The sequence below is a fragment of the Alosa alosa genome, chromosome 17 (genome assembly GCF_017589495.1).
Source record: "Alosa alosa isolate M-15738 ecotype Scorff River chromosome 17, AALO_Geno_1.1, whole genome shotgun sequence".
NCBI classification, from domain to species: Eukaryota; Metazoa; Chordata; class Actinopteri; order Clupeiformes; family Clupeidae; genus Alosa; species Alosa alosa.
Window position 1 is genome coordinate 28,874,912 of NC_063205.1, and position 20,820 is coordinate 28,895,731.

The following is a 20,820-nucleotide window of genomic DNA, read 5'->3' on the forward strand; positions in this document are numbered from 1 at the left end:
TTACTTTTTTTTTGTATTTACATTGATAGAGGTAGAGTAGATAGAGTTGTGCACACACCAGTTTCAGGTGTATACAAAATTATTCAACTGTGATTGTTCTGCTCTCACTATGTGTTGTACTTCCTCAGTGTTAACATAGATTAAACAGGCAGCCAAACTCCTTTTCAAGAGCCAGGAAACTGAGCGTGCTTTATTGACTTCGTTTGCAGCATAAAGTCAATTTGACAACATTGAATTGGAGTGAAACTACAAAAAAGAAGAGAAAAACGGAAAATACACTTAGTATGCTATATATAGCAACAGTAGCATAGTATGACGTTATTGACGCTTAGCCTACAAGTTAACATGCTAACGCGATCATAATCACACACACGCAGGTAATCTAATAATCAAAATTCCTCGAAAGCATTCATACAAAAACTCTAAAAATGTACAAAACTCATAGCACTTACAGTCATTGCTTTCTGAAGGCTCAATCCAACAGATTAAAAGAGCTTTTACACACGAGGTAAAACCGTAGCAACCATGCATTTGTTTACATTCTTATTCTTCCTGCTTTCTTACCACTTCCTTCTAACGTTCCGATCTACCCAATAGTAATCAGTGTCAGAACAAAAGCCCCACAATAGCAACAATACGTAAGGGATAATGGACGACACGGTGGTCTGTTCACAGAAGTTAATGCACGGTCGAGGTTGTAAAACAGCCCCGACGCGAAGCGGAGGGCCGTTTAAACCTCGTAGTGCATTAACTTCTGTGAACAGACCACCGCGGGAGTCCATTATCCCGCTTATTCCACTGTTGCCACTTGCGTTGTGTTCATTTCCTGTTACAATTTAAACGTTTTAATCGCTAAAACTGTCTTGTTTGCAACAACAGCCGTGGGAATATCCATGACCAATCCCACGATCACGAGTGCTATATTGCTTTTATACAACAATTCTACCACAAACGAAATAATCTGAAAACACCCCATTATTGTTTAAAAATGTTAATTTCGACAACATTCTTACGCATCAAAAAATAGTTCCCTTTTCAATAGACAGCGTCTTGGTTGCTAGGTAACCAACATTCCAGACCCCTCGTTATGGGTCTTTGTGGTTTACATCAAAGATTGTTAAGGCGGAGCAAGATACTTCGTCGTAGTTCATGTCTATGGGCGCGAAATGGGGATCGAATCCTGTCTGCATAAAGAGGCGTGTCGATGACGTATTGACGAACGTAAGTTGCAACCGGCCAACAGTAGCGGCAGAAATAACCGGCGCACACCTGATATAAGGTTGATTTTCTCCAGACTGGATTGCTCAAAAATGCTAAAAATGTACCTGAAATGTTCAGAAGGGTTTGAGGATCATGAAAATGTGCCCGAAATTCACATTCCTAACTCTATAGAACCAAGACCTTAGCATATGTGGTGAAATTCTGAGCTATGCCCATAGACTTCAATGGAGCAGTCGCTGCCTCTGCTCTGAATAAAGGGGGATTTTGCCCCCCCCCCTCGTGCGATCCGGTTTCCCGGAAGTGGCTCCTGATGAAATATCTTGCTCCGCCTTAACAATCTTTGGTTTACATGCCTTCTTGAAAGAAATGTTGAAATCACATTCATATCTAGGTTTGCTGCATGCATGTTACAAGGACACTGGGCCATGTCATGTAAGGGACATGGTACTGCAAAAAAACAGAAACATAGTTTACATTGCAGAACCAGTCAACTTTATTAATGTATATGAATAAATGTTACACTACTGTGCACAGCCTGACGTGACGATGCTAGCACGTTAGCAGCGGTTAGCTAATTATGCTAACGTTAGTTATTTACAAGTCTCCTCCAAGTGACAATCATATTATACACAATGCTGGCAATGCTGAGAAGAATTAGCATCCTCGTTTATCTTACTTACATTGAGTTGACTGTGTGGTTTAATCCACAGATGTGGTGAAGCACTGTTTCGTTATGGTTTGCTAAGGAGTAACCCATTGCTTGAAATAGTGGAGAGCTGGGTGTCAAATCGTCGCATTGTATCGCAGAGTGATTTATTATTAGCTGTGCTGAGTCTGAGTTGAAATGTCCAGGGATATTCCAACTCATGGAACGTCTCTCGGCCAATCAGAAACAAATAAATAGTTCCATAGAACCCAATTGTTGTATAAAACTACATAAATGACCTTAACATAGAAAAATTCAACTTACGCAACTTATTTGGGCAGAACAGTGATGAAACTCACCATCAGTGAGTGAAAAGGTTAAATGCTACTTAAATTCTTAAATAAGCCATTTGGATTGTTTGTCTTCGAGTTATTGTCACTGATTCATAGTGGGCAATCTATTACACCAACAAGTGCAATAGTTGTGGAGTCGTTACATCTCCAAACTCAAAAACAGTAGACTAACAGTCAATAATAGTGGACTGTCAAAGCAGCACAAAATACTAAAAGCCATGCCGAGTGTCCTGTTTACTCTTAAACTTTCCATCACATTTGGTGCCTCTGCCTAGCCACTTCGTAAATGTGTTAGACTTTTATTTTATTTGTGAAATCTAATTCTGTATTTGTGGATCACCAGCACACACATTCTTCGCTTTCCAAAGTTACGTGTTTTTGAGACGTTCTTTGCATGAAAGTCGCACAAATCCACACATAAAAAATTCATATTTGTAACTTGTAAATTGGTTTTCACAATTGTAGATGTGTATTTGTAAATTAAATGGCATTTGTAAAACTGAAAATCGCCTTTGCGGCAGAGGAACCACCCAGATCCACAAATAGCCTATCTCTAATTCACCTGCTGACAGACTTTCTAATCCAGTAGATGGCAGTGTTGTTCTATGGGACTCATAACACACAGAGCTAGCAAACCTAGTTCTTAAATCTAACAAGTTATACCTTTTACAACAAGCTTTTTGATGGAAAAGTGGTGTTTAATTTCCATAATCTTTGTTTAGTGAACAAGACCGTCAGTAATGTACAAGAAATGTGGTAGCACAGTGGATAATCCAGGATTATTTACACTTTTGCGTTGGCATGTAAATATCTTGTCCAAAACTAAAATTGGCAGAATGATTAATCCTGGATTTGAACCAACAATCCTTGGTGTCAGAGCTTGCTCCTCTAACCACTGCGCTACCGCATTTCTTGTAGCCTACATTACGAAATTGCAATAAGCTTTAACACTTAAACAAAGATCCTTGATTACTAGCAAGATAGAGCAACGTAATTCGTTACTATGGGAGCAAAACGGGACAGTTCCGGTCTGCATAATTGGGAGTGTCACCTTACGTCACTAAATAAACTTTCTCTCTTAATAAGCAATAAGAACAGATAAACATAATTGTGTTCACAGTATTATTGTCTATAATCATGTATGATACCAATGAATCATTCTTTAGGACATGATATGAATAATTTAATTAGTCAGGTGAACTGAGCTAGCTAGCTAGCTAACGCTAGCTTAAAATGCTATACAAGTGGATGGGAGTAGCTATGGCAATACAGCTATTCGCTAACAAGTGACTAGTAGTTGAAGGACTTCGCTTAAACTTAATATACTGTTGCAAATTCACTTGAGTATAAACTATCCACTTTAACTAATGTCAGTAATGTTATTCAGCTAGTTGTCATTTCAAAGAAATTACACTTCTCCGTTTAAAATGTTACCTTAGCTAAGAGGCTAGCTAGCATGCTAACAACCGGACAGTAAACTGGCAGCAGCATGGTCTGATATTAAGTTATTTTATTACAAATCCGAACGCTAAAAAATGACACTTTTAGGCTTTAAATGATCCCAAACACTTACAGATTATGACAAAATTTCCCAAAAAAACCTCAACAAATCCAGAAAGACATAATGACCAATTTATTGGTAAAATTCCACAAGTCTCCATTGACATTAGTGCAGCGAGGGTTTACTCTGGTCTGCATAAAGGGGGATTTCCCCCCCTCCCCCTTGCAATAATCGAACGCGGAAATTGTCGAACGTTTGTGCCTCTCGCTCCGCTTTAACCCTCTCTGACTTAAAGCCTCAGTTGCTAGGTAACGATAAACAAACTCAAAGATCGTAATTTTTGATTTCGCTTGCAAACTGACGGTTTTAACACTGCCATCTACTGGATTAGAAAGTGTCAGCAGGCGAATTAGAGGTAGGCTATTTGTGGATCTGGGTGGCTTCTCTGCCGCAAAGATTGTCTCAAAAATATGTGTGCTGATCCACAAATGCGAAAACGAAAACTGTGTGTGCTGGTGATCCACAAATGCAAAATTAGATTTCACAAAGGCAATTTTCAGTTTTACAAATGCCATTTCATTTATAAATATACATCTACTTATTGTGAAAACCAATTTACAAGTTACAAATATGATTTTTTTTACGTGTGGATTTGCGCGACTTTCATGCGAAGAACGTCTCAAAAACACGTAACTTTGGAAAGTGAAGAATGCGTGTGCTGGTGATCCACAAATGCAGAATTAGATTTCACAAATGAAATTTTAGGTTTTACAAATGGCATTTTATTTACAAATGCACATCTATATTTGTAAAAATCAAACGAGTTACAAATATGATTTTTTATTTGTAGATATCAAAACACACATGCAAATCAAGAAATATTTGTGGATCCCCCTCTGCGCAAATATTATTGAGACAAATTTAGCTCTATAGCTATAGAGTTTGGCTTTTTGTTTTAGTTTACAGGCCATGGATTCACTACACTCTTACAATGAATGTTAGAAACTATACAAACATTGTTGTCCCTATCTGGACAAAGAGATGTTTTAAGAAACAACACAAGACAACACAGGCCACATAGACTTAAAGGAATGAGATGAAAGGACTAACCCACATATTGAAATTACTATTAAGATTTAAGACATAAACAATACTTTCACAAGCCTCTCACAGGCCAAAGCCAGAGAGCCTGTCTAAATATCTGCCCATGTGCCAGGGATAGAAAACAGAGTTGGTGCCATGGTAACCCTGGCCCAACTCTGGGGTAAATGGCAAATAAGTTTCTGTAGGCTAAATGCAAAATTCAGCTTTACTGAAAATGTAAAGAATATACAAATGTTCTGGGAATATGTTGATGATGATCATGATGATAAGCAATAGGCTACAGCACAAAAGTTAGAGGCATTGGTAACAGATATCACCACAGCTGAGATGTGGTCGTAGGCACAAGGCTGGAGGCTAAGTGTCACTGGTAGTCCCACATAGATCTGTTACCAATACCACGATGATGAGTGCTATATTGTTGTATACAACAGCTCTACTACCAACTAATTACTTTTAAGACGTCAAATTGTGCATTGTGTATCCTGTCATCAAGCCATGTAACAAATCACTCAAGAGCCAAGTTTTATTGATAAAGAGGCTATGTGATTGTTCACACAATAAGTTTGCTTGTTTATGCATCACAGTCTAAATTCAACATTCACCCTCCTCCATTTTCTCATTCAATTGTCAATTGTTCTGCTCTCACGCTTAGAATGTTTACGACGGACAATTCAGTGCAAAAGTGATTGTGGAGTGATTACCAGCGGTGGGGACGCCACTAATTACCACTCTTGGAATGTCTCTCGTTCAATCAGAGAATAATACATTTGACTATTGCATGACAAATCACAAACAGGTTGAGAATGAATGATTTTGAGAACCTCCCACTGTCCATATTTGGCTTGGCAATTTCAACCCAGCATTCAGTTGCTTTTGCAACATTCTCTGATATCCCTTTGTTTGTGTTGCAGACACAGCAAAACAATGGCTTCTGAAGTTGCAAAGAAGATTCAGAGTCTCACCACAGCAAAGGACATGAGAGAGTCTACCCAGATCATAATGAAACCTTATGCCAACTGGGAAGAGTACCTGACACCAGCACCACTCTCCATAGCTATAATGGCTGAATTGGTCTTCCTTTCTTCTGGAAATGATTTCGTCATTGACAAAAACTCCCCCAAAGATGGCTATAAATACATCAAATACAAGTCATATCGTTCCTGCCTCATGCAAGTGTGCAACTCTGGCTGGCAGGCTTTTAATCAAGCCCATAAGAGTATGGATCAGATCCGCATTCACACTTTCACTGTACCAGATTACATGAAGACTGTAGTGAAGATCCTGTTTCAGGGAGATGACGAAGTCGTCCAGGCCCACTTGCCTGACCAGCTGGAGAATATTCGAGTTATTGCCGATGAATGTGTGAATTTAGCCAATGCAGCAGAAGAAAGGTTTACCAATGTGATCAGTGTGATTCAAGAGCTCCTGGAGGCGTGTGTGAATGCAGAATACTTTTACGGAGAAGAGCTGGCCGAGATCAAGAAGAAACTGCAAGAAATGAAAATGAGAGAGCAAGCATCCCAAGAAGCCAATGAAAGATCCAAGAAAGCAATGAAGACACTGGAGAGGGAACTAGGAGGGGCACAAGAGCAATATACGAAAGCAATGGATTCACTTCCTAATGGATGGGAAATAATTGGCATGAATGTAGTGGAAGGAATAGCATCAACCATGACAACTCTACTAAGGGGTCTAGCATCGACTCTTGGACATTATGTTGAACAAAAGTGTAAGACAGCAATGCTCTTTGAGACTGATGGCATAAAAGGTAACGATGGTGCAGTTGATGAAGTTGATAAAATATGCATCTACAGCAAGTCTGGAGAAATTCTTTCTATAACACAAACAATTGGAACATACATTGAAGGGAAAGAAATCAACTGGAAGGAATTGTATGACCAGAGGGAGAAAAAAACATGTACAGATTTTGCAGCAAAACAATTTAAAAGGATCCAAAGCAACCTGGAAAGTTCCCCAGAATGCAAACCAAAACAAGAAGCTCTGCGCTTATGTGGAACTGGAGTCAACATCTGTCAGCAGCTTGCAGAACATGCACCTGATTGTCAGTGTAGCAAAGACAAAGAAAACGAGATAATCTCCAACTACAGAGAGCTCATCAATTCAGCCCGTACTTTTGACACTGAATGCAAAAGTGTCACAAAGTCTCCATCCATGGAGCCAAAATCACCAATGATATACAAAGAAGAACAAGGAATGTCTGCTGGAAAAAGGGCCTCAATGGATGCTCACTTCCGTGTCGAGCAGAGCCGAGCACAACTGGACAAGACAAGAGACATGTATGAAAAGTGTGTGGAGAACATGGAGAAGAACCAAAAGGAGCTGACTGACATTTTAGTCACCATGCAAAACTGCCAGACCAAGGAGATCGACTTCAACACCACCATGGACATGCTGGTCAAAGGTATGAAGGCCATGGGTAAAGTGAAGGTGCAGTGGGAGAAGATGGTACACTTCTTTCAGATGGTGTCCAATATTGTGAAGGTCAGCTTGAGCACGACTCTAAACAACTTTGCGACGACATCTGAGAAGACACAGAAGCTCTCGTACAATGCCAAACTGTTCTCTAAAGACCTGCTGTACAACCAGGCCTTCCAGGCGTCCAACATCGCCAGTCTGGTGCACATGATCTCCGAGACCTACACCGAGGTCTCCAACAAGTACCTGATGGACAGAATAAGCAGCCTTGGCTTGCTCATGGTCATGCAAAAGGATGATCCAGCGTTTGAAAAAGAACGCCTGAAGTTACGGAGCGGTTGTGATGAGGCCCAGAAAGGTATTCTACACCTGGTCATTGAGCACAAAAATACCTTTGAGAGAAGTGCTGATGCAAGGATGGAGAAGATTGAAGAGGAACTGCTAGCCATACTACCTGCTGCAACTCCTGAAGAAACCAAGGCCATTAAAGAAGCTGTCACAGCTGGATTCTCTGAGGAAGAAGATACCTATGTCTGAGGCAATGATAAAGTCTTATAGTCTCGCATAATGAACGCATAGTTTAACCCATAGTGGAAACACGAAGAGAAGTGTGTGGAGAACACGCCTAAATGAAGCCTAAATGAGCTGACTGGGTCTTAAATTTGAATGCCAAAAACCTTTTTTAGTCTTTGATTAAAAAAAAATCTAATTTATGTGTATAATTGTAATTCATAATGATCCATTTTGATTTAAGTTTTAGTTGGTTTAGTTTAGTTTAGTTAGTCTAACCAAATAAATAAATAATTCCTTTTCAAGATATGTACATGCTTCTTCATGTTTTTTTTGTCATTTATATGAATTTTTATTCCATCTCAACAACTTTTTTCAGCTAGTATGACCCGGTCAAAATATAGCATAACTTTTCATGTGCCTATATTAAATCTAAACTTGCACCATGTTTGTACTTTATTTATCAGTTATTGTCAAAAAGACATCTCTTTATCTGTTCAAATGTGAAAGAAAGGAACAAAATAAAGAATCAATTAAAACTTCAGCTCATTTTGTTTGTTGTTTGCTCATGTTCTTTTATCTCAATGATGTTTAATTTTTGTGAAAGTTTTCAAAATCTGTCTATATAAGACATATACGACTTGTTGTATTGATAACAAATATTGTCAGCAAAAGGATAAACACAATAGGCTACTTTTGTTTTCACTATCATTCATTTTAAGACATATGGTACATGTTTGTAAATGGGACTCTTGACACACCCCTAATTAACACCTGCCTAATCAAGAGACTCTTGTGTAACATAAATTAATGTTGGTAAAATTAAACTTGAAGCATATTGAAGTTCTGAGTGTGCCTCAACACTTTTTTCTTCACTCAAAGACATCTTATATGCACATAAAAAAATGGTGAAATCCATTTCAGTGGGCATTTCACCTTTACATTTCGCACACAGACATCTCTGCTGGACATTCCAGCAGTCTGCATGTATTCTCCCCCACCTTGTGACCATCAGTGGCATTGTTTTATATGATACACTGCACATTTTAGTGACCAAGGCACATATGTACAATAATCATGCATTTTAATCAGCATCTTTTGACATGCCACATCTGTAGATGATTATGCTGGCAAAGGTGAAGTTGACATCATTTATTTGTCAGCAACCTGTAGCCCAGGTTCACTACAATGGAGTTCACCAACAGAGGTCGCTAGAGACCACTACTTGACAGAGCCGTACAGAGTGCTGTCATAGGGGTGTAATTCTCACTCCAGTGTAGCAGGTGGCAATGTTGAGTTATAAAGCACCAGAATGGTTAAACATAAAAAATACGAGCCTCTCACCGAAAACCAATCCTGTCAGTCATTCACTCACCCATCTATCATAAATCTTTGCGGTCTATGGTTTTTAAACGTCTTGAGTCCATGATAGGACTATGCTGTCGGACTCGGAGGGTCCATTATGGAGAAAGGTTCCGTCTTTCACCGGTCCTATTCCCAGGGCACGACACGGCCATCGAGCTGTGGCTATTCGAGAGCTAATTGTAGTGTTTGGAGGAGGAAACGAGGGTATTTCGGAGGACCTGCATGTTTACAACACTGGTAAGCTAGCGTGCTAGTTTGCTAATATTACTGAACGGTATGATACATCGATAACGTTAGCTAGATTTTCAACAACAGTATCATAATTGTATTATACTGTTCAATTAAGTTTAAGCCTCAGCCTATGAGAATTAACAATAACTCAGTAACGTGAATGATCGAATATGTGGGCTATCTGCGGTATACTTAACATTCGCAAAGTTTACCTAATTTGGCGGCGAGATAACAAAGTACCCAGATGTTCCAGCCGCTAACGTTAGTGCTAGCTAATTAGCTCTACCAACGATAGCCGTTTTATCGGTTACCGGGGCAACTGCTTAAAGATGGAGGCAGAGACAACGCCATTAATTCATATGACTGTGTAGCCCTTACGATACAATTTTATTGAAAGACAGTAGATAGATGAGACAAATGTTGGTGGTAATGCATTAATGCCATTCTCTCAAGTTTGGATATTGGCCTAGCTTTTGATTCACATACCCCAAAGTGGTATTGACCAAAGATTCTAGAACAGAGCTCTGTTCTAGAATCTTTGGTATTGACTGCGATTAACGTGTTGCTGCTACTGTATGGTTGCTGTGGCCATGACAATCAACAGAACATCACCGGAATCAACAGCCCACATTTATTAATCTGACTGTAAAGTTTTTAGCCTCGTTTCCTTGCGACTTTGTAATATTTGCTCTGTTGTTTTCATGGATACACAACATGGCTAAATTATGGTCCCCAACAAAACGCACTTCTTGTTTTGCTTTTTTCTCACTGATGTTCAGTGTCCAGGCAATGGTTTCTTCCAGCGGTCAGGGGAGACATCCCTCCTGGCTGCGCTGCCCATGGTTTTGCATGTGAAGGGACCCGTATCCTGGTGTTTGGTGGCATGGTGGAGTTTGGCAAATACAGCAACAATCTCTACGAGCTACAGGTAAACATATCGATACCATTGCCACCAGTCTAGCTTCTGGCTTCTGCAGTATGACCTGGCACATTTATTGGTGCATCATAGATGTAGCCTACAGTCTACAACTGTCTTGTACAATAGGATAGAAAACCTAATTTACTCTTTCGAAATTGGGGGCAGCCGTGGCCTACTGGTTAGGGCTTCGGGCTTGGAACTGGAGGGTTGCCGGTTCAATCCCCGACCAGTAGGAACAGCTGAAGTGCCCTTGAGCAAGGCACCTAACCCCTCACTGCTCCCCGAGTGCCGCCGTTGTAGCAGGCAGCTCACTGTGTCGGGATTAGTGTGTGCTTCACCTCACTGTGTGTTCACTGTGTGCTGAGTGTGTTTCACTAATTCACCGATTGGGATAAATGCAGAGACCAAATTTCCCTCATGGGTTCAAAAGAGTATTATATACTTATACTATATTATTATTAACTCTAACCCCAATTATTCAATTCAATTCCGTTTTTGAAGTTGAAATCAATTGAAGTCTGCAGCAGCCATTGAATCTGTTTTACTAGAGAAAGTTCTTCTCCCCTCTGAGTCAGTTGCTCATGTTTCCATCCATCCTACTGTATGTGTTACAGGCAAGTCGCTGGCTGTGGAAGAAATTAAAACCCCGAGGCCCGAAGAATGCGTCCCCTCCCTGCCCTCGCATCGGTCACAGTTTCACCCTCATCGGAAACAAATGCTACCTATTTGGGGGTCTGGCCAATGACAGTGAAGATCCTAACGGCAATGTACTAAGGTGGGCACATCACTGCAAATATACTGTACATATAACTGACTTGACAGAGTTTTGGAACAATAGGACAGTGTATTCAGAAGGTAAAGAAATGTGATCTTCCTCTGGAATAGTGTGTAGATTCTATATTTGGTTTTACACCTCTGGACAGTTTTTCTTACATCTTGTGCACATACAAAACAATAAACTAAAATATACAGTTAGCCCCTAAAGTATTTTGGCAGTTACAGTTGTTTTTCTGGTGGTGTGCAGATGCAGAACGGATTTAAAATTAAATTGCAGACTTTCAGCTTAAGTTTAAGGCGTTGAACTAAAATATCACATTCGCCTAACTGTTCAGGAATGACAGACATTTTGTATTGACCTACAAGCAGTTTCATGGCAAACTGTGGCCTGTTTCTTCATTATTCCATGAAAAATTAGGCAGATAAAAGGGGAAGAGTTCATTTCAACTGTTTGTATAATAAATATTATTGTTCAACCCCTTGAATTAAAGCTGGAAATGTAAACTTCAAGCACATCTTGACTGTTTCATTTCAGATTGATTCTGGTGGTGTATCGATTATCAATGATTATGATTATAAATGGTGTCACTGTCCATATACTTAATATGGACCTGTTCAATTGCCAGAAAGGTAGATATATAACCCACATCCCCCTACACACGTCTGCCATGCAGGTACCTGGATGACTTTTATGAGCTGGAGCTGCAGGCTGTATCAGGGGTCAAGGGTTGGAGTATTCCGGACACGAAAGGTGGGGGTCCCTCCGCCCGTGAGTCCCACACGTCAGTGGCCTACTGCAAGCCCGGTCACAGCCCCAAGCTCTACATCTTCGGAGGCATGTGTGGCCATCGGCTTGGTGATTTGTGGCAACTGGATATTGGTGAGCTTAAGTTGCTTTAAGCTTGTTTATTGTGTTTTTTTTTTTTTTGTCTTCTGTGTAGCATGCAGCATGTTAGATAAGTCAAGTCAAGTCAAGTTTATTTATATAGCACATTTCATACACAGAGGTCATTCAATGTGCTTTACATAAACAAAACCAAACGATAATAACAAATAAAAGCATAGAAGGGCAATATAGTCAAAGAATAGTTAAAAGGTAAAGATCATAATAAAAAGAAAACATAAAACACAAGGTAAAATCATTTAAAAATAAAGAATAATTAGTAAGCAAAAACAAAGGCAAAAGTAGTAAAAAAAAGTAATAAAAGACAAAGTAGAATAATTATCGAGGCAGATTCAGAATTTGTAACTCGGCACAGTTAGCAGAAAGCGTCTGAGAACAGTTTGGTCTTAAGTCTAGATTTAAAACTGGCTACAGTTGGGGCCTTTTTAATGTCATCCGAAAGTTGGTTCCACAGCTGAGCCGCATAGCAGCTAAAAGCTGCTTCACCATGTTTAGTTCTAACTGTAGGTTTTACTAGCAGGTTTTTCACCTGGGACCTGAGAGGGGCGAGAAGGTGTGTACTGCTGAAGCATGTCTGACAAGTATTTAGGTCCTGCTCCATTTACTGATTTATAAGCAAGCAATAGTGCTTTAAAGTCAATTCTGTGACTTACTGGAAGCCAGTGCAAGGACTTAAGAATTGGAGTAATGTGGTCAGTTCTTTTAGTTTTTGTTAGAGTCCTAGCTGCTGCATTTTGTATCACCTGAAGCTGTTTAATAGTCTTTTTTAGGAAGGCCTGTGAACAGTCCATTGCAGTAATCAACCCTGCTGGAGATAAATGCATGAATGAGTTTTTCTAAGTCATGTTTTGACATCAGCCCTCTGAGTTTGACAATATTTTTTTGAGGTGGTAAAAAGCTGATTTAGTTATCGCTTTCATGTGGCTGTTGAAATTTAGATCACTGTCAATTAATACACCAAGGTTTTTAACAGTATCCTTTGCCTTCAACCCTTTTTGTGTCAAGGAGAGTGGCAACCCTAAGTCTTTCCTGATTTTTACCAAATATAATTACTTCAGTTTTTTCTTTGTTCAGCTGAAGAAAATTTTGAGACATCCAGGTGTTGATTTGTTCTATACACTGACACATAGATTCAAGAGGACCATAGTTGTTTGGTGATAGAGCTAAGTAAATTTTGTGTGTCATCTGCATAGCTATGATATGAAATCAAATTATTTTGAATGATTTGTCCAAGTGGGAGCATATAGAGGTTGAATAATAGTGGCCCCAAGATCGACCCTGGGGAACACCACAGGTCAAGGGCGTTGGTGTTGAGGTACAGTTTCGATGGCAACAAAGAAGCTCCTTTCTTGTAGATATGATTTTAGCCAGCTGATAACTATGCCTGTAAATCCAACCCAGTGTTCTAGTCTGTGTAGTAAAATATTGTGATCAACAGTGTCAAATGCTGCACTAAGGTCCAGTAGCACTAGGACTGATGTTTTACCTGAATCTGTGTTGAGGCGTATGTCATTGGAAACTTTAATGAGAGCTGTTTCAGTGCTGTGATTTGCCCGAAAACCAGACTGAAAGTAATCAAAATACCCAAAATAAATACTGCTCATACACACAGTAGCGTGCGTTGCAGTGCTGGAGACGCATCCCGTTCACTTTACATGGGCTTACATCATCCATTGCCTAACTGAATTGTGGGACGGCACCAGCCAATCAAATTACGGTGATACTTCAAGTCATTTGCATAGCTACCGTCGGGAACACCCACTGGCATGCGTTGACGGAACGCAACTGTGTATAGAAGCCCTTAGACTCAAAGTGTTGAGCTTATTGGATGTTGAGTGTGCACTGTGCAGCCTCACCTTTACCTCTGTCCCTGTCCTGTGTAGAAACCATGACGTGGTCCACTCCGGAAATGAGAGGACAGTGCCCCATAGCCAGAAGCCTCCATTCAGCCAACGTCATAGGAAACAAGTAAGGCTGAATTTCATCACCATCACTGTGCATTTGAATTTCTTGCAGACATTTAATGATGAATGATATCTCACTTTTCTCTCTCTGGCGCCTCTCCACCTCTCTCTGATGGCAGGATGTATGTGTTTGGAGGCTGGGTCCCAGTGATGGAGTCAGAGAACAAACCCAACGCCCTTGGTGTGGAGTGGATCTGTACTAACTCTCTATCATTGTTGAATCTGGGTCAGTATTTCCTGTTTCTGGTGCTGGTTTGTCTATTTGGGCATCAGTGACTGCAGTCTTTGTTTGGTTTTAGCAGTGGGATTGTTTTTGTGACTCCACGTGTCTTGTTGAGTAATGCTTCTAATTAGGGCTGTCAAAATAACTGATTCATTTCGATTAATTAATTTGAGGAAAAATAACTGATTAAAAAAAAATGAGTGCAGATTAATCGATTCCGTATGACTTTTGACCCCGAGCCGTTCTAGTCAGTACAAATTAGACTGTAACATGAAGGAGAGAAGAAAACGTGCTGCTTGGATCATTGATTGGAACATTTACTTTTAAAAAACGGCCTGATGGTGTTGATAAAAAAAAAGTGTTGAAAATAAAGTCCTCTGCAATGTCTGCAGCAAGGAATTTGCATATCACCGGAGTTCATCAACTCTATAGTCGCACATCAATGCAAAGAAATAAGTGTTGACATTGAGGGCAGTATTAATTTATTTTCATTGTGTCCCCTAGGTTATATCTGTGGCCTGAAATGCCTTGTATGTAAAAAAAACTTCTTCTGCAACTGAAGCACTGAATTTATTTCCTCAGCATATTAGGTCATATCATAGATTATTATGGCAATTATTTGAACAGTGAAAATAATAATAAAAGAGTTTTTGAACTTTAATGTCTAATGCTGATTATTCAATGATTCATTTGAATTTAAATATTTAAAATACTTTCACAGCAAAAATTATATATGCGATTAATTTAGATTTAGATGTACTTAATTAGATTTTTTCTATCGATTGACAGCCCTACTTCTAATCCTTTCCATAAAAGTGAACACTAAAATACACAGAGACTTGTTAAATTGTAATTGCATTAATGCCAATGCTGTGTAACACTTGCATTAATGCCAATGCTGTGTGTTACTTTGGTCAAGAAGTGTCTGCTAAATGTAATGTAATGTAATGTGTAAGGGCCCTTCATTAAGTATTTCTGAGTATGCGAATGTTGGTGTTAAAATTATGCCATTTTAACACTGTATTGGTGTTAAAATAATTTGCAGACACCATGATGTGGCAGCGTCTGGGCCCAGAGCAGGAGCAGCAAGAGCAGGAGCAGCAGGCTCCGGACGAGGGTCCCACCACCGTCCCCAGAGCTCGGGCAGGCCACTGCGCCGCCGCCATCGGCTCTCGACTCTACATCTGGAGCGGCCGCGACGGCTACCGCAAGAGCTGGAACATCCAGGTCTGCTGCAAGGACCTCTGGTACTTGGAGACGGGTGAGGAGAAACATGCTAGTGACAGAGAGAGCCTGTTTAAGCAACACTCAGTCACTCCTTTATGTCATCATGATCGCGTATGAAGTAATGGGTTTGAGGTGTAGTCCTACTTTTGGAAGTTGCATGTAGTGCATCTGTGTGGAAGAAAAGTGCTTCATTCATAACAACTCAGGGCATCTGGAAATTGAGGAGTAAAACCAAGCACCTGACAGCCATTTTCCCTTTCTCCAGAGAGGCCCACCACCCCGTGCGCAGTGCTGTTGGTCAAATCCACCATCTCCATGTTACATGTGTCTTGGCGCCCCCTGCCTGCAGCAGAGTATTACCTCCTCCAGCTGCAGCCGCTCCGGCCCCCCCACGCCCCGCCGCCGTATCCCTCTGACCCCTCCGTCGACCCCCAGGAGCAGTCCACGGAGGTCGTGGAAGAGGGAAGCTCACAAGGTGAGTGACCACAGGCCGTCAGCAGACTGAATGAATGGCTATAGCTTAGTTATGAGTTTACTTTTGCTGAAGGCTCTGCGGTGGAAGTTGATTTTTGAAAATGTCACAGATTTTTGGTCACTCAAAATGAAATTAATGCTTTGTGTCTAAAACCTACCAGCCACTTCCATATTTTGGCTGGTGGCAGGTGCTTATTTCGATCCGTGGTTAGGTTCATTCAAGTGTGTGTTGTGAGTTGTCTGTAAAAGTGTGGACCATAGCGCTCAACTGGCCCTGATGTGTTTTCCACCAGTCCATCTCTCAGATAATCCTTTTGGTCAGAGCCGTGACGGCCTGAGTGGAAAGATGTCATCTGGAAAAAAAATGACCTCACCACTGAAGGTACGATGCCCCAGCACATCTGCAGTCAGTCACATCTGCATTCTCTCTCTCTAGACTGCTCTTCTAGTGCACTGCTGGATGCTGAGTCATGCGGTGTTTTGTTATATTTCAAGGACCACAATGGCACCGAGCCCCGGGGCTTCATTGTGTTCATCCTTTTGACCGATAATGTACAGAGGTGTTTTATTTCTCTATTAATTAATTCTCATAAGAAATGTCTTTTGTACAATAGTGTCAATAACGAAAATCAATTAATCAATCAATCAATCACCCAAACAATATTTCCAATCACACAGCCTTGTTCAGAGAGTTGTAGTCTTAATATTTTTTAGGGGTGTTTGATGACCGTTGCTCACAGGCTCTTTGGTTTCCTGTCAGGGAGGAGGTGTTGTGGAGACCCCCGTGGAGATTTGTGAGAGCGGGTCAGAGCCGCCGATGGATCCCCATCCCACGAAGGAGAGGAGTGGAAGAGGACTAAAATCAGAACCCTGTGAGTAAAGCCAACACAATGTAGGTTTAACTTTTTACCTGAAATGAACAGCTTAAAAACTGAATTATAGGAAGCTGAATGGAGTCTCTGTCATTGCTGACACATGGCCTGAACACCTGGTATTACACTATATAACATTGCTAAGGATCAGGACCCTTTTCATCAGTTTGAGATGAACTGGGTACCCAGTAAGTTGAACATTTATGAAAAGGGGAATTCATTCCCCTACATTGTGTTACTTAAACTGCAGAAGGTCTTTTAGCATTTAGGTAACATATGAATGAGGAAGTGTGAAGGTTGGACTTCTAAGGTATGGCGTATGGGAGTGGGATGTGATGGCACTGAAACTGACGCACTGTTGTGCTTGTGGGATTGCAGACTCTACATTGTACCCAGGGAGTTCCATGGATCACCTGAGCCAGGTAAGGGGGAAATCAGCTTCTGTTTGTTCACCCAGAGACCAACACCTAGCAGGTAGCTTAGTACTGTATCACACTCAGCATCAATATTCTCATTACAGTTGATGATCACATATGTACTGGAGCTGTAGGTTTTTAGTACTGCCCTTTGCTATTGTTGAACTTTCTCATTGCATAGACTCCAGCTGAAGAGGAGAGCCTGGAGGAGCCTGTCTGGTTTGATGTGGGCGTCTTTAGGACTCTATTCGCTGAGGTCACCGAGTACTACCTGCCTCCCGAGGGAGAAGAAGCACTACCCCCTCCGTACCACTTCACCAGCTCCAAAGAGGTATCTGGACTCTTGCGCGTTATCACCACGCTGGTGTGGTTTAGTGAGGATTATGTTTATTATTGAATTTCATTATTATTGCAGTTTCATTGTTAAGACAAGAAATTACTGCCATTTTGTGCTTAGCGTGTTTTTTGGATAAAAAAAGGATTTTTTTTTTTTACATTCTGGATTTTTCTGGACATATCTGTCTCTTCATTCAGGTCAAACAGTGGATACACGAGTGCTACGAGGGCAGGGAGAAACACTCTCTAGAGCCAGGTGTCACTTACAGGTTCAGAGTATCCGCCATCAACAGCCTCGGCCAGGGAGACTTCAGTGCTGTGAGCGAGTACAAGACCTGCCAGCCTGGCTTCCCTGGAGCGCCCTCTGCTGTCAAGATCAGCAAGGTACAACGCCATTCTGTGGCTGCAGCTGTAAAGGGTGGTATTTTCAACTGTGATGCGTCTCCAGCACTGCAAACACGCAACTGTGTGTGGGAGCCATCAGCTTGCCACATTCACTGTACATGGGCTTACGTCATCCGTTGCCGAACTGAATTGTGGGTGCGTTGCGTCGGGTTGCTCCCGTCGCTCGCGTTGAGAAGTTCAACTTTTGCTACACCGACGGACAACAACAGACGGCACCAGCCAATCAAATTACGGTTATACCTTAAGTCATTTGCATAGCTACCGTCGGGAACACCCACTGGCATGCGTTGACCGAACTCAACTGTGTGTGGAAGCCGTAAATGAAGCGGTGCACAAGTGCAGCACTGATGCATAATGTAGGCATTCTGTCCTGTGACGCATCAAGTATTGTTAAGTAATCACACATCTGTTGTTCGCAAAAGCATTCACATCTATACACATACCCCTTCAAGTTTCTGGTTTAAGCGTTCATAATCAATGCAGATAATTGTAATGGAAATGTATCAGACAGAGAGTAGTGCTCTATAAAATGTCAACTTCATTTTAGTTCATCCCCAAGATACCATCAGCTCACTGTTGTTTTTTGTACAGCAGGAATTGCCTTTAAAATGCACGTTTGTTGAAAGGGTCTGTAGTATCTATCTCTCTTCTTCTCTCTCCTTTTCTTCTTCTTTTTGTCTCTGTCTCTCTCCCTCTTTTGCTCTTGGCTCACTCCTCATGTTCTGCTCCTTGATTACTATCCCTAACTCTGTGTTGTTTAAACCTGCTCCTCTGATGTCTCCCAAGGTCCCACCTTTGAAGGTTTTAGAATATCTTATTAGCATAGATTTTGAGAAACATATTTAAGTTTCTATAACACACAGTGCTCTCATTAAATAGCCTTAGTTGCGGAAATGGCCTTAAATTAAACAAACAAACAAACTCTGATGCCCCCCTCTCGTCTCGTCTCGTATCCAGGTGTCTGAAAACGTGCACATCAGCTGGGAGTCGCCCACCTCTCCGTCGGGGAAGATCCTGGAGTACAGCATGTACTTGGCCGTGCGGAAGAGCCGTGGGGGCTCCAGCAGCGTTGCTGCTACCACCACGGCCGGCACGGCCAGCGGCGACATGGCCTTCATCCGCATCTACCGCGGCACCAAGACCTCCTGCACGGTCAGCCCGTCGAACCTCAGCAACGCCCACATCGACTGCTCGGCGCGGCCAGCTGTGGTCTTTCGCATCGCCGCCAAGAACGAGCAGGGCTACGGCCCCGCCACACAGATCCGCTGGCTGCAGGGTAAGTGTGTGTGTGTGTGTGTGTGTGTGTGTGTTTGAGAGTAAGTGTTAAGTGTGGAATCTGTGGAAATCATACTATGAAGGACCGTATATTTGTTGTCAAGATTCACATAATTAAGCTTATATGTACTCAGTGGATTCATATTGACACCTGAGTCACTTCCTGCTTTTTCTGTCTCTTTCCAATAGATACGAGCAAACTTAAAGCCTCTTCCACTGAATCCAAAGCAAACTCCGGAGATGCGGACCAGGAAAGCAAAAAAAGATAGAGCAACCCCAAATCCTAACCACTGGGCTGATCTCATCAGATGGGTTTGAAATAAGTACTCCATCGGATGCCTTTGTAAAGTCACTCAACACAGGGTTTCTATTGTAGCACAATGCCTGGCCTTAGAACACATGTTTATGTGAGACAAATGTCAATCCTGCCATTTTTTTCTAAATCCATGAGATATATACTGACTGTAAAATACTACATAAGTGGAGTCACGATTTTCCCTCTGGCCACTACAAATGTAGGAGTAAATATTGTTTTTCGATTATTTTTAATGAATGCCTTTTGTTCTTGTACATATATGTATTTATACTCTTCTTTTTTTAAACAAAAAACAAAACCCAGTTTTTCTGTGTTTTATTTTATGTCATGAATCCTTCTCTGAGGACGAGGCCAGGTTCTTTTCGTAATATGGATATGGAGTTACTACAGCAGCTGGGTTTCAAGTGCCTTGAAGTGCCGAAGGAGCCACTCTTGGGTCACTTATTTTGACTGGTGCTTTTGATTTAAGTGTTTCACTGGTTTTCGACTTAGTCAAAAAGAAACAAAGATTGTTACTTGGCATTAAAATATGTCTACATTTCACTGGAGGTATGCAATCCTGATGAGTGTTTGGTCAAGAGGATGGTTGATGATACTATATTAATAAAGCACTTATTTATTGTGTATTGTAAAATATGTTATCACACGTATCTTAGCGTGTATGTTGTTTAACATTAACATCCCAATATTGGTAGAAATATTAGTCCATTTGAAATCATCTGCACCTTTTTACTATTCCATATACATTTCAGGTAGCAGTAAAGAGACCAATTACACATTTGCTTCAATCCCTTGATGTTGTGGTCTTTACAGAAAACACTGATATGTGTTTTCTGATATGTGCTCCCAGTCTTAAGTAAGCATTATGCAACATTGTAGCCTCCATTTTTTTAACTGAGGTACTGTAGACAGTGTCATTTTTTTCCCACGTTACATTGTTTACATTGTCCTTGACCCATTAAATCCATTACATGCTTCTTTTTCTTTACATTTCTGACGCATCTTTTTTTATGAAAAAAAAAATCTAACATGGGAAAAAAAAGAACAGCTTGCGTGCAGTTCATGGCTTTTGTTCAAAGTTTAATTCCGGAAGGTGATTGTTGATGGGCTAAGCTAAAGGTTCTAGCAAAGATCATTGATTACTAACCCTCTCTGTTCTAGCTTAACTGGGGAATGTTGGAAATTGAACGTTCTAAAGAATACCAGGGTTCACTGAATTCAACCAGAGCCTCTAGAACCTTACATTATTGTGGAACAGAACATTCTAACAGAATCTTCTGTTAGAATGTTTAACCCTTCAGCAGGGGAGTTTTGATCATCTGGGGGGTATTCCAAGTATGTGGTT

The 20,820-nt window shown here is 41.0% G+C and overlaps 3 protein-coding genes across 4 annotated transcripts in view; 2 read left to right on the forward strand and 1 right to left on the reverse strand.

Annotated features, from left to right (window-relative positions):
• LOC125310467 overlaps nt 1-8,315 on the forward strand; it is a 13,778-nt gene extending 5,463 nt beyond the window's left edge. For both annotated transcript variants that reach the window (XM_048267928.1, XM_048267929.1), the window contains exon 2: nt 5,737-8,315. In XM_048267928.1, coding sequence (XP_048123885.1) covers nt 5,750-7,798 — 2,049 coding nt within the window. In that variant the 5' untranslated portion in view covers nt 5,737-5,749 and the 3' untranslated portion in view covers nt 7,799-8,315. The remainder of the gene's footprint in view (nt 1-5,736) is intronic.
• Nucleotides 1-10,139, reverse strand: part of LOC125310477 — a 24,326-nt gene extending 14,187 nt beyond the window's left edge. Inside the window, exon 1 of the mRNA XM_048267944.1 lies at nt 9,580-10,139. The gene's annotated coding sequence lies outside the window, so the exon portion shown is untranslated. The remainder of the gene's footprint in view (nt 1-9,579) is intronic.
• Nucleotides 9,017-20,109, forward strand: hcfc2 (host cell factor C2). The gene is made up of 15 exons (XM_048267919.1): nt 9,017-9,373; nt 10,147-10,295; nt 10,901-11,061; nt 11,738-11,943; nt 13,851-13,935; nt 14,051-14,157; nt 15,200-15,415; nt 15,647-15,856; nt 16,149-16,237; nt 16,616-16,727; nt 17,106-17,149; nt 17,325-17,474; nt 17,678-17,863; nt 18,842-19,160; nt 19,349-20,109. Exons 1-15 carry the CDS (start codon nt 9,208-9,210, stop codon nt 19,426-19,428), a joined length of 2,280 nt encoding a protein of 759 aa, XP_048123876.1. The 5' UTR covers nt 9,017-9,207; the 3' UTR covers nt 19,429-20,109.
• The last annotated feature ends 711 nt before the right edge of the window (nt 20,110-20,820 follow it).